This window comes from Anomaloglossus baeobatrachus, chromosome 2 (genome assembly GCF_048569485.1).
Source record: "Anomaloglossus baeobatrachus isolate aAnoBae1 chromosome 2, aAnoBae1.hap1, whole genome shotgun sequence".
NCBI classification, from domain to species: Eukaryota; Metazoa; Chordata; class Amphibia; order Anura; family Aromobatidae; genus Anomaloglossus; species Anomaloglossus baeobatrachus.
The window spans coordinates 280,894,900-280,908,234 of record NC_134354.1 but is presented as its reverse complement, the minus strand read 5'-3'; the positions used below and the strand labels follow the sequence as shown (position 1 = coordinate 280,908,234).

At 57.0% G+C, this 13,335-nt stretch overlaps 1 protein-coding gene across 2 annotated transcripts in view; it reads right to left on the bottom strand.

Moving 5' to 3' along the window:
* Positions 1-11,598, bottom strand: part of LOC142291354 (connector enhancer of kinase suppressor of ras 1-like) — a 33,404-nt gene extending 21,806 nt beyond the window's left edge. The window contains exons 1-3 of one of the 2 annotated variants that reach the window (XM_075335824.1): positions 11,401-11,598; positions 11,083-11,240; positions 3,617-3,819 (exon numbers count right to left, since the gene is read on the bottom strand). In XM_075335824.1, the coding sequence (XP_075191939.1) occupies positions 3,617-3,819; positions 11,083-11,240; positions 11,401-11,452 (413 nt within the window). In that variant the 5' untranslated portion in view covers positions 11,453-11,598. The remainder of the gene's footprint in view (positions 1-3,616; positions 3,820-11,082; positions 11,241-11,400) is intronic. The other variant, XM_075335823.1, reaches the window with a different exon arrangement.
* Between the last annotated feature and the right edge of the window lie 1,737 nt (positions 11,599-13,335).

Below are 13,335 nucleotides of genomic sequence, written 5' to 3'. Positions count from 1 at the left end.
TTCCAGCAAACCGATCAGATGATATTGGATCCAGATTGGACGGCGCGGGACCCTGACCCAGGATTACTGCAGAGGGGGGTTAATTTCAATAAAGATGGAGTCACTAATTGTGTTGTGTTTTATTTCTAATAAAAATATTTTTCTGTGTGTTGTGTTTTTTTTTTTATCATTACTAGAAATTCATGGTGGCCATGTCTAATATTGGCGTGACACCATGAATTTCGGGCTTAGGGCTAGCTGATAATATACAGCTAGCCCTAACTCCATTATTACCTAGCTAGCCACCCGGCATCAGGGCAGCTAGAAGAGTTGGATACAGCGCCAGAAGATGGCGCTTCTATGAAAGCGCCATTTTCTGGGGTGGCTGCGGACTGCAATTCGCAGTGGGGGTGCCCAGAAAGCATGGGCACCCTGCACTGTGGATTCCAATCCCCAGCTGCCTAGTTGTACCCGGCTGGACTCAAAAATTAGGCGAAGCCCACGTCATTTTTTTTTTTAATTATTTCATGAAATAATTAAAAAAAAAGGGCTTCTCTATATTTTTGGTTCCCAGCCGGGTACAAATAGGCAGCTGGGGGTTGGGGGCAGCCCGTATCTGCCTGCTGTACCCGGCTAGCATAGAAAAATATGGCGAAGCCCATGTCATTTTTTTTTCTTTTTGGGCAAAAAACTGCATACAGTCCTGGATGGAGGCTGCTGAGCCTTGTAGTTCTGCAGCTGCTGCCTGCTCTCCTGCATACACTAGTGAATGGAGGATGCTGAGACTTGTAGTTCTGCAGCTGCTGTCTGCTCTCCTGCATACACTAGTGAATGGAGGATGCTGAGACTTGTAGTCCTGCAGCTGCTGTCTGCTCTCCTGCATTCACTAGTGAATGGAGGATGCTGAGACTTGTAGTCCTGCAGCTGCTGTCTGCTCTCCTGCATACACTAGTGAATGGAGGATGCTGAGACTTGTAGTCCTGCAGCTGCTGTCTGCTCTCCTGCATACACTAATGAATGGAGGATGCTGAGACTTGTAGTTCTGCAGCTGCTGTCTGCTCTCCTGCATACACTAGTGAATGGAGGATGCTGAGACTTGTAGTTCTGCAGCTGCTGTCTGCTCTCCTGCATACAATGAACATTTTGAAGAAGGAAATGACATCAGACCTTTTTTTTTTTTTTTTTTCATTAACAATCTTTAATGGCATTGTGCACTGATTAAAAACGCAGTGAGCAAAAACGCAGCAAAAAACGCACCAAATCGCAGCAAAAACGCATGCGTTTTTGCCGCGTTTTTTTAGCCGCGGGTGCGTTTTTTAGACAAAAACGCACATAAAAACGCAGCATGAAAAAAACGCCTAGTGCGCACATAGCCTAACTGTACGGTATCTGGAGAGAGGGGAGCTTGCTCAGATTAACAGAGGCGACTAAACTGCAGCTATCACTGATAACTGCCACTGATTTGATCTGGAATGACTCAAATCTACAATTCATTCTATAATACACGAGCCCTCACAAAGCTAAAGTAGATATTTTTGAAGAAAGGAAACAAACAGGCAGGAATGGGTGAAAAATATTCCCTTACATGTGTTTTCTTAACCTACGTCTGCCCTGGCCAACTCCAGCAGCAGTGTACTAGGCTCTGTCCTAGGTGTTGGCTGTATCATACAGCCAGGACCCACAATTAATGCTAGGAGAGAGGAAAGTCCAGCGCAGTCCAATATATCCAGTTAAAAATCACATTTATTTGGTAAATCCATTAAAAATAGGAATACAAAGCGGTCAGCAGGATAATACAGGGATATTGTACAGACCCCACAGAGATTGTGATTTTTAATTGGATATATTGGACTGCGCTGGACTTTCCTCGCTCCTGATCGTTTATCTGGCAGCCTAGCCCTCCGTGCGCGGGTCCTAACAGACAGCGGATTACAGCAACTCGGTGAGCTGAATTTCTCTCTCTTTTTTCCACAATTAATGCTAGTGGCATCGCTCCTGTCCCGCAGTGCTACGGTGTTGTAGGAGTTGGGCAGCTAATTGAACACGGCCATTGCCAAACCAAGAAATTAAAAACAAAAAAACATTTCAGAAGCAACGGAATAGAATAAAAATCAGCAGTGTGTATACATAGCCTGTATATGGCTGCAGTACTTTGTGTATAGATGAAAAGGAACAGTTTATTTGAATATAAGGCTATGTTCAGATGAATGGAGTTTCGCTCCAGACCTGCAATCAATGTACTATGGTAGCACCGGGCAGTAAGGAGTTGTTAAACTGTCAGGGTCCCGTCAGCACCCGATAATGTAGGACAGTCCATACTACCTTGCATTGGCTATGGATGACAAAATCTAGCTGTGCCTGAAATTTCTAGTGCTGAGATAATCTGTGCAGGAATGCAGCCGAGCATTACAATCTGGCAGGTTACCACGGTGACCTCTGGGATGCCAAACTCTCCGGACTCCGGTAACCAATCTGGTAAATTAGCAGGAGTAAAGCCTGCTTTACACGTTATGATTAAGCATACGATATCATATGCGATTTGCAACGCCCCCATCGTATGTGCAGCACGTTCAATTTGTTGAACGTGCCGCACATACGATTAACCCCCGTCACACATACTTACCTTCCATACGACCTCGATGTGGGCGGCGAACGTCCACTTCCTGGAGTGGGAGGGACGTTTGCTGCAGGCGACCAATAGAAGTGGAGGGGCGGAGCTGCGCGGGACGTTAACATCCCGCCCACCTCCTTCCTTCCGCATTGTGGGCCGGGAGCCGCAGGAGGCAGGTGAGATCTGTTCATCGTTCCCGGGGTGTCACACACTGCAATGTGCGCTACCCCGGGTACGATGAACAACCTGACGTTCAATTCGTCAGGAATGAACGACGTGCATGCGATGAACGGTTTTTCATTCAATCGCAATTGCACGTCGCTATCACACGCTACAACATACCTTACGATGCCGGATGTGCATCACTTAAGACGTGACCCCGCCGACACATCATAAGATATCTTGTAGCGTGTAAAGCGGGCTTTACTAATGAAGCAAAAAAGATTCTATAACACATCAGTATGATAGAGCACAATGGGGGACTAACAACAGGGAGGAAAAGATGGCAGACACTGGCATATGACAGGTCGAGGCTTTTATTCTAGATGACTTTTTTTTTTTTTTAGTTTTATGCCACTCTCACCAGCAACCCAAAATTAGAAGGGGGTTGTACGAGTAGTGGACAACCGCTTTATAACTGGTAGATGAAAAGCCAGCCCCCTCCCCAGAAATAGAAGATCAGGTTGATTTTATGGGCATGGTTTTTCCTTTCTGCTTAGCATATGGATTGTTTTAGGCCACGCATAACATTGATTTCATTTCTATAGCACCAACATATTCTGCAGAACCTTACAAATATTTTAGATAATAATATCACATTAGGTCCTCATTATATATATAGTGTAGTATGGTATCACTGAGTGACCTCTTAAAGCGCAGGTATATGGGAAGTAATGTATAAAATCCTCCACAGTTCTGTGCCATGGCTTTCTAATCAGCGGTAGCCAAGGACCACGGCAGAGCAGGGAGAGCAGTGCGGAGCCAGTGCAGCCCCCTCATTCTTAGGATTCCTCACCCCCCAAATACCTGTTAAGCCAGGAGAAGAGGCCTCGTGCTGCAGAGACGATGTCTATGATACAAGCCAGCTGCTTCTGGGTGGGAGACAGAGCCAGGGCCTGGGACAGTGAAGAAGCCTTCCTGAGGAGGAGGATGTGCGAGGACAAGGACTGCGAGACTCCATACAGCTTGTCAGTGAGGGACCTCAGCGTCTCACTGTGCAGCTCATAGTGCTAGAAAAGAAAGAAACAACTACAGTCATGGCCAAAAGTTTTGAGAATGCTACAAATATTAATTTTTACAAAGTCTACTGCTTAAGTTTTTCTAATGGCAATTTGCATATACTCCAGAATGTCAAAGAGTGATCAGCTTAACAGCAAAACATCAGGGACAATGCCTTTTCCAGCATGATGGAGCACCTTGCCATAAAGCAAAGGTGATCACTAAATGGCTCATGGAACAAAACAGAGATTTTGGGTCCATGGCCTGGAAACTCCCCAGATCTTAATCCCATTGAGAACTTGTGGGCAATCATCAAGAGACGGGTGGACAAACAAAACCAACAAATTCTGGCAAAATGCAAGCATTGCTTATGCAAGAATGGACAGCTATCAGTCAGGATTTGATCCAGAAGTTGATTGAGAGCATGCCAGGGAGAATTGCAGAGGTACTGAAGAAGAAGGGTCAACACTGCAAATATTGACTTGCTGCATTAACTCATTCTGTCAATATAACCTTTTGGTACTCATAATATGATTGCAATTATATTTCTGTATGTGATGTAAACATCAGACAAACACAAATAAACACCAGAGGGCAACAGATCATGTGAAAATATAATTTTGGTGTCATTCTCAAAACTTCTGGCCATGACTGTAGATAGAAAGGGGAAATAAGACTATCAGTGTGCATAGGCACCAGCAATGAATAATACACACCAGAGTCTATACTCATTGTGTGCACCACAGCGTCCGAGTGGATAGAAGCACCTGCCGTCACACCTGGGCCCCGGTGTCCGAGTGGGTACAAGCACCTGCCGTCACACCTGGGCCCCGGTGTCCGAGTGGGTAGAAGCACCTGCCGTCACACCTGGGTCCCGGTGTCCGATTGGGTAGAAGCACCTGCCGTCACACCTGGGCCCCGGTGTCCGAGTGGGTAGAAGCACCTGCCGTCACACCTGGGCCCCGGTGTCCGAGTGGGTAGAAGCACCTGCCACCGGGGCCCAGGTGTGACGGCAGGTGCTCCTACCCACTCAGACACCAGGTGTGACGGCAGGTGCTCCTACCCACTCAGACACCAGGCGTGACGGTAGGTGCTCCTAGCCACTCGGACACCAGGTCCCAGGCGTGACGGTAGGTGCTCCTAGCCACTCGGACACCAGGTCCCAGGCGTGACGGTAGGTGCTCCTAGCCACTCGGACACCAGGTCCCAGGCGTGACGGTAGGGGCTCCTAGCCACTCGGACACCAGGTCCCAGGCGTGACGGTAGGGGCTCCTAGCCACTCGGACACCAGGTCCCAGGCGTGACGGTAGGGGCTCCTAGCCACTCGGACACCAGGTCCCAGGCGTGACGGTAGGGGCTCCTAGCCACTCGGACACCAGGTCCCAGGCGTGACGGTAGGGGCTCCTAGCCACTCGGACACCAGGTCCCAGGCGTGACGGTAGGGGCTCCTAGCCACTCGGACACCAGGTCCCAGGCGTGACGGTAGGGGCTCCTAGCCACTCGGACACCAGGTCCCAGGCGTGACGGTAGGGGCTCCTAGCCACTCGGACACCAGGTCCCAGGCGTGACGGTAGGGGCTCCTAGCCACTCGGACACCAGGTCCCAGGCGTGACGGTAGGGGCTCCTAGCCACTCGGACACCAGGTCCCAGGCGTGACGGTAGGGGCTCCTAGCCACTCGGACACCAGGTCCCAGGCGTGACGGTAGGGGCTCCTAGCCACTCGGACACCAGGTCCCAGGCGTGACGGTAGGGGCTCCTAGCCACTCGGACACCAGGTCCCAGGCGTGACGGTAGGGGCTCCTAGCCACTCGGACACCAGGTCCCAGGCGTGACGGTAGGGGCTCCTAGCCACTCGGACACCAGGTCCCAGGCGTGACGGTAGGGGCTCCTAGCCACTCGGACACCAGGTCCCAGGCGTGACGGTAGGGGCTCCTCGCCACTCGGACACCAGGTCCCAGGCGTGACGGTAGGGGCTCCTCGCCACTCGGACACCAGGTCCCAGGCGTGACGGTAGGGGCTCCTCGCCACTCGGACACCAGGTCCCAGGCGTGACGGTAGGGGCTCCTCGCCACTCGGACACCAGGTCCCAGGCGTGAGGGTAGGTGCTCCTAGCCACTCGGACACCAGGTCCCAGGCGTGAGGGTAGGTGCTCCTAGCCACTCGGACACCAGGTCCCAGGCGTGAGGGTAGGTGCTCCTAGCCACTCGGACACCAGGTCCCAGGCGTGAGGGTAGGTGCTCCTAGCCACTCGGACACCAGGTCCCAGGCGTGACGGTAGGTGCTCCTAGCCACTCGGACACCAGGTCCCAGGCGTGACGGTAGGTGCTCCTAGCCACTCGGACACCAGGTCCCAGGCGTGACGGTAGGTGCTCCTAGCCACTCGGACACCAGGTCCCAGGCGTGACGGTAGGTGCTCCTAGCCACTCGGACACCAGGTCCCAGGCGTGACGGTAGGTGCTCCTAGCCACTCGGACACCAGGTCCCAGGCGTGACGGTAGGTGCTCCTAGCCACTCGGACACCAGGTCCCAGGCGTGACGGTAGGTGCTCCTAGCCACTCGGACACCAGGTCCCAGGCGTGAGGGTAGGTGCTCCTAGCCACTCGGACACCAGGTCCCAGGCGTGAGGGTAGGTGCTCCTAGCCACTCGGACACCAGGTCCCAGGCGTGAGGGTAGGTGCTCCTAGCCACTCGGACACCAGGTCCCAGGCGTGAGGGTAGGTGCTCCTAGCCACTCGGACACCAGGTCCCAGGCGTGAGGGTAGGTGCTCCTAGCCACTCGGACACCAGGTCCCAGGCGTGAGGGTAGGTGCTCCTAGCCACTCGGACACCAGGTCCCAGGCGTGAGGGTAGGTGCTCCTAGCCACTCGGACACCAGGTCCCAGGCGTGAGGGTAGGTGCTCCTAGCCACTCGGACACCAGGTCCCAGGCGTGAGGGTAGGTGCTCCTAGCCACTCGGACACCAGGTCCCAGGCGTGAGGGTAGGTGCTCCTAGCCACTCGGACACCAGGTCCCAGGCGTGAGGGTAGGTGCTCCTAGCCACTCGGACACCAGGTCCCAGGCGTGAGGGTAGGTGCTCCTAGCCACTCGGACACCAGGTCCCAGGCGTGAGGGTAGGTGCTCCTAGCCACTCGGACACCAGGTCCCAGGCGTGAGGGTAGGTGCTCCTAGCCACTCGGACACCAGGTCCCAGGCGTGAGGGTAGGTGCTCCTAGCCACTCGGACACCAGGTCCCAGGCGTGAGGGTAGGTGCTCCTAGCCACTCGGACACCAGGTCCCAGGCGTGAGGGTAGGTGCTCCTAGCCACTCGGACACCAGGTCCCAGGCGTGAGGGTAGGTGCTCCTAGCCACTCGGACACCAGGTCCCAGGCGTGAGGGTAGGTGCTCCTAGCCACTCGGACACCAGGTCCCAGGCGTGAGGGTAGGTGCTCCTAGCCACTCGGACACCAGGTCCCAGGCGTGAGGGTAGGTGCTCCTAGCCACTCGGACACCAGGTCCCAGGCGTGAGGGTAGGTGCTCCTAGCCACTCGGACACCAGGTCCCAGGCGTGAGGGTAGGTGCTCCTAGCCACTCGGACACCAGGTCCCAGGCGTGAGGGTAGGTGCTCCTAGCCACTCGGACACCAGGTCCCAGGCGTGAGGGTAGGTGCTCCTAGCCACTCGGACACCAGGTCCCAGGCGTGAGGGTAGGTGCTCCTAGCCACTCGGACACCAGGTCCCAGGCGTGAGGGTAGGTGCTCCTAGCCACTCGGACACCAGGTCCCAGGCGTGAGGGTAGGTGCTCCTAGCCACTCGGACACCAGGTCCCAGGCGTGAGGGTAGGTGCTCCTAGCCACTCGGACACCAGGTCCCAGGCGTGAGGGTAGGTGCTCCTAGCCACTCGGACACCAGGTCCCAGGCGTGAGGGTAGGTGCTCCTAGCCACTCGGACACCAGGTCCCAGGCGTGAGGGTAGGTGCTCCTAGCCACTCGGGACACCAGGTCCCAGGCGTGAGGGTAGGTGCTCCTAGCCACTCGGGACACCAGGTCCCAGGCGTGAGGGTAGGTGCTCCTAGCCACTCGGGACACCAGGTCCCAGGCGTGAGGGTAGGTGCTCCTAGCCACTCGGGACACCAGGTCCCAGGCGTGAGGGTAGGTGCTCCTAGCCACTCGGGACACCAGGTCCCAGGCGTGAGGGTAGGTGCTCCTAGCCACTCGGGACACCAGGTCCCAGGCGTGAGGGTAGGTGCTCCTAGCCACTCGGACACCAGGTCCCAGGCGTGAGGGTAGGTGCTCCTAGCCACTCGGACACCAGGTCCCAGGCGTGAGGGTAGGTGCTCCTAGCCACTCGGACACCAGGTCCCAGGCGTGAGGGTAGGTGCTCCTAGCCACTCGGACACCAGGTCCCAGGCGTGAGGGTAGGTGCTCCTAGCCACTCGGACACCAGGTCCCAGGCGTGAGGGTAGGTGCTCCTAGCCACTCGGACACCAGGTCCCAGGCGTGAGGGTAGGTGCTCCTAGCCACTCGGACACCAGGTCCCAGGCGTGAGGGTAGGTGCTCCTAGCCACTCGGACACCAGGTCCCAGGCGTGAGGGTAGGTGCTCCTAGCCACTCGGACACCAGGTCCCAGGCGTGAGGGTAGGTGCTCCTAGCCACTCGGACACCAGGTCCCAGGCGTGAGGGTAGGTGCTCCTAGCCACTCGGACACCAGGTCCCAGGCGTGAGGGTAGGTGCTCCTAGCCACTCGGACACCAGGTCCCAGGCGTGAGGGTAGGTGCTCCTAGCCACTCGGACACCAGGTCCCAGGCGTGAGGGTAGGTGCTCCTAGCCACTCGGACACCAGGTCCCAGGCGTGAGGGTAGGTGCTCCTAGCCACTCGGACACCAGGTCCCAGGCGTGAGGGTAGGTGCTCCTAGCCACTCGGACACCAGGTCCCAGGCGTGAGGGTAGGTGCTCCTAGCCACTCGGACACCAGGTCCCAGGCGTGAGGGTAGGTGCTCCTAGCCACTCGGACACCAGGTCCCAGGCGTGAGGGTAGGTGCTCCTAGCCACTCGGACACCAGGTCCCAGGCGTGAGGGTAGGTGCTCCTAGCCACTCGGACACCAGGTCCCAGGCGTGAGGGTAGGTGCTCCTAGCCACTCGGACACCAGGTCCCAGGCGTGAGGGTAGGTGCTCCTAGCCACTCGGACACCAGGTCCCAGGCGTGAGGGTAGGTGCTCCTAGCCACTCGGACACCAGGTCCCAGGCGTGAGGGTAGGTGCTCCTAGCCACTCGGACACCAGGTCCCAGGCGTGAGGGTAGGTGCTCCTAGCCACTCGGACACCAGGTCCCAGGCGTGAGGGTAGGTGCTCCTAGCCACTCGGACACCAGGTCCCAGGCGTGAGGGTAGGTGCTCCTAGCCACTCGGACACCAGGTCCCAGGCGTGAGGGTAGGTGCTCCTAGCCACTCGGACACCAGGTCCCAGGCGTGAGGGTAGGTGCTCCTAGCCACTCGGACACCAGGTCCCAGGCGTGAGGGTAGGTGCTCCTAGCCACTCGGACACCAGGTCCCAGGCGTGAGGGTAGGTGCTCCTAGCCACTCGGACACCAGGTCCCAGGCGTGAGGGTAGGTGCTCCTAGCCACTCGGACACCAGGTCCCAGGCGTGAGGGTAGGTGCTCCTAGCCACTCGGACACCAGGTCCCAGGCGTGAGGGTAGGTGCTCCTAGCCACTCGGACACCAGGTCCCAGGCGTGAGGGTAGGTGCTCCTAGCCACTCGGACACCAGGTCCCAGGCGTGAGGGTAGGTGCTCCTAGCCACTCGGACACCAGGTCCCAGGCGTGAGGGTAGGTGCTCCTAGCCACTCGGACACCAGGTCCCAGGCGTGAGGGTAGGTGCTCCTAGCCACTCGGACACCAGGTCCCAGGCGTGAGGGTAGGTGCTCCTAGCCACTCGGACACCAGGTCCCAGGCGTGAGGGTAGGTGCTCCTAGCCACTCGGACACCAGGTCCCAGGCGTGAGGGTAGGTGCTCCTAGCCACTCGGACACCAGGTCCCAGGCGTGAGGGTAGGTGCTCCTAGCCACTCGGACACCAGGTCCCAGGCGTGAGGGTAGGTGCTCCTAGCCACTCGGACACCAGGTCCCAGGCGTGAGGGTAGGTGCTCCTAGCCACTCGGACACCAGGTCCCAGGCGTGAGGGTAGGTGCTCCTAGCCACTCGGACACCAGGTCCCAGGCGTGAGGGTAGGTGCTCCTAGCCACTCGGACACCAGGTCCCAGGCGTGAGGGTAGGTGCTCCTAGCCACTCGGACACCAGGTCCCAGGCGTGAGGGTAGGTGCTCCTAGCCACTCGGACACCAGGTCCCAGGCGTGAGGGTAGGTGCTCCTAGCCACTCGGACACCAGGTCCCAGGCGTGAGGGTAGGTGCTCCTAGCCACTCGGACACCAGGTCCCAGGCGTGAGGGTAGGTGCTCCTAGCCACTCGGACACCAGGTCCCAGGCGTGAGGGTAGGTGCTCCTAGCCACTCGGACACCAGGTCCCAGGCGTGAGGGTAGGTGCTCCTAGCCACTCGGACACCAGGTCCCAGGCGTGAGGGTAGGTGCTCCTAGCCACTCGGACACCAGGTCCCAGGCGTGAGGGTAGGTGCTCCTAGCCACTCGGACACCAGGTCCCAGGCGTGAGGGTAGGTGCTCCTAGCCACTCGGACACCAGGTCCCAGGCGTGAGGGTAGGTGCTCCTAGCCACTCGGACACCAGGTCCCAGGCGTGAGGGTAGGTGCTCCTAGCCACTCGGACACCAGGTCCCAGGCGTGAGGGTAGGTGCTCCTAGCCACTCGGACACCAGGTCCCAGGCGTGAGGGTAGGTGCTCCTAGCCACTCGGACACCAGGTCCCAGGCGTGAGGGTAGGTGCTCCTAGCCACTCGGACACCAGGTCCCAGGCGTGAGGGTAGGTGCTCCTAGCCACTCGGACACCAGGTCCCAGGCGTGAGGGTAGGTGCTCCTAGCCACTCGGACACCAGGTCCCAGGCGTGAGGGTAGGTGCTCCTAGCCACTCGGACACCAGGTCCCAGGCGTGAGGGTAGGTGCTCCTAGCCACTCGGACACCAGGTCCAAGTTTGACGGTAGGTGCTCCTACCCACTCGGACACCAGGGCCCAGGTGTGACGGTAGGTGCTCCTAGCCACTCGGACACTAGGTCCCAGGTGTGACGGTAGGTGCTCCTACCCACTCGGACACCAGGGCCCCGGTGTGGCGGATACCGCTGCACCCCATCGGCTGGGCGGATACGTCCATGCACCCTTCAGCATTATTACCTCCTTACCAAGGCGCACAGCTGTTCCACAGCTTCCAGAAATATCTCCTGGTGTCCAATGCTCCTGACTCCGAGGGCATCCAGATGCTGAGGGGACAGGTCCAGCAGGTTCTGCCCAGAGATACTCCAGCCCTGGAAGGGGTAATGCTGTACTGTGGGGTCCAGACCTGCGGATAACACACATACTGCAGCGATCAGTCACCTCCCGACCACCAGGGCTTTCCTAGCACTCCAATACCAGGCACACCCTCCCTGCTCTTACCCAGGACACCGTCCACACACGCCTTCCACAGCACTGTATACAGTGTCACCTCCTGCTGTACTCACCCTCTAAGTAGCCGCTGACCGTGTCCGGAGACCACGAGGAAATCAGCTCCATACTGTCTCCCGCACTTCCTGGCGGACCACCCTGCTGACGTCACGCAGGTGAGGCGAGAGGCGGCGCCTGTGACCACGCCCCCCGTGACTGGGGACGGGACTATTTTCTGTACGGGGGACTAGTACGGTCCTGCAGCATTCCTCCGCGGCGGCGGCGGCACGTACCGGAGCCCCAGGAATGTGTCACCCCAATGTCCTGGGAAGGTGGGAAGAATAAAGGTCTTAAAATGTTGTATTTTACTTTTGGTTTCCATTGCCCCAACCTCACCATAAAAGTAATGCAGAAAAAATAGCATAGGGGGGCACCAGTGGTTGGCACAGTTAGGGGGGTACCAGTGGTTGGCACAGTTAGGGGGCAAGGGTGGTTGGCACAGTTAGGGGGGCACCAGTGGTTGGCACAGTTATGGGGACACCAGTGGTTGGCACAGTTAGGGGGGCACCAGTGGTTGGCACAGTTAGGGGGGCACCAGTGGTGGGCACAGTTAGGGGGGCACCAGTGGTTGGCACAGTTAGGGGGGCACCAGTGGTTGGCACAGTTAGGGGGCAAGGGTGGTTGGCACAGTTATGGGGACACCAGTGGTTGGCACAGTTAGGGGGGCACCAGTGGTTGGCACCGTTATGGGGCACTAGTGGCTGGAACGGTTATGGGGGCATCAGTGGCTGGCACGGTTATGGGGGCACTAGACGTCTGGCACGGTTATGGGGGCACTAGACGTCTGGCACGGTTATGGGAGCACTAGTAGCTGGCACAGTTCTGAGGGCATTACCTGGGAGGCCAACCACCCAGAAATTCCAGGACAGTCCGTAAAAATATGGCACTTTTTTGCCCCGTATGTAAAAAAAATGAGATTTTTTTTTTTAAGCTGAAGAAGCTTGCAGATTATTCTGAATGTAATTGTGACGCCCTGGAGCCCAGGGGTCACAGGTCACTACACAACACCAGACACCCCCCTCCCTGGACAGGTCACACCAGTCAAACATTAAACCCTTGTTGCCACCCTCCAGGGTTGATGTCCACACCAGGTGGGGCGGAGCCAGGTGGTTGGCCCCGCCCACCGAGGAGATCACAGCCTGGAGGCGGGAAAATGCAGTAGTCAGTCCAGTTGTGGTCTGTAGTGAGTGAGGAGTGAAACTGTTGGTGTCTGGGAACCCAGGCACATTCAGCATGGTCGGCAGACGGTGGTGGCCGTCTGCAGGAGTTGGCGAAGGTCAGCTGAACCGTAGGACCAGAGGTGGGATTCAGCCGGTTCTGTCCGGTTCTGGAGAACCGGTTGTTAAAATAGCAGCTGGTTCCCAGAACCGGCAAGAAACAGCTCTGGCGACCCGGTTCCCTGTATTCATTTGTGTTAAGCCCACTTTACACGTTGCAATTAGTTGTACAATCGCATTTGCGATGTGACACGCCCAGGTTGCATACGGGATCTATGAGATTTCACGTTGGTCGTTCATTTGCTGTCACACGTGCGTTAGTAGTCTATGTTAAATTGATCAATTGTGTGTGCGATCCTTTAGATCACGTGTTCTGTGACGTATGCATTGAGCACCTTTTTTTTTTTTTTATTTATTGACTTGCCAAGCGTGTGTAATGTGTAGGGATGCGTTTTTACTATGTCATCTGCCATTCAGCTCTGCTACATGGCCGCTAACAGCAGCCACAGACAGCCATGTAGCAGAGCTGAATGGCAGATGACAGCAGACACAGACAGAGCCGCACTGTCAGAATGAACTCGGGTGAACTTCACCCGACTTCATTGTCATGCTGCGGCTCTGTCTGTGTCGCGCCCTGATTAGCGGTCACCTGTGAAGGACTCACCGGTGACCGCTAATCTCCTGAGTGACTGAAGTGACCAGCCCTCTCTCATACTCACCAATCCCCGATCCCCG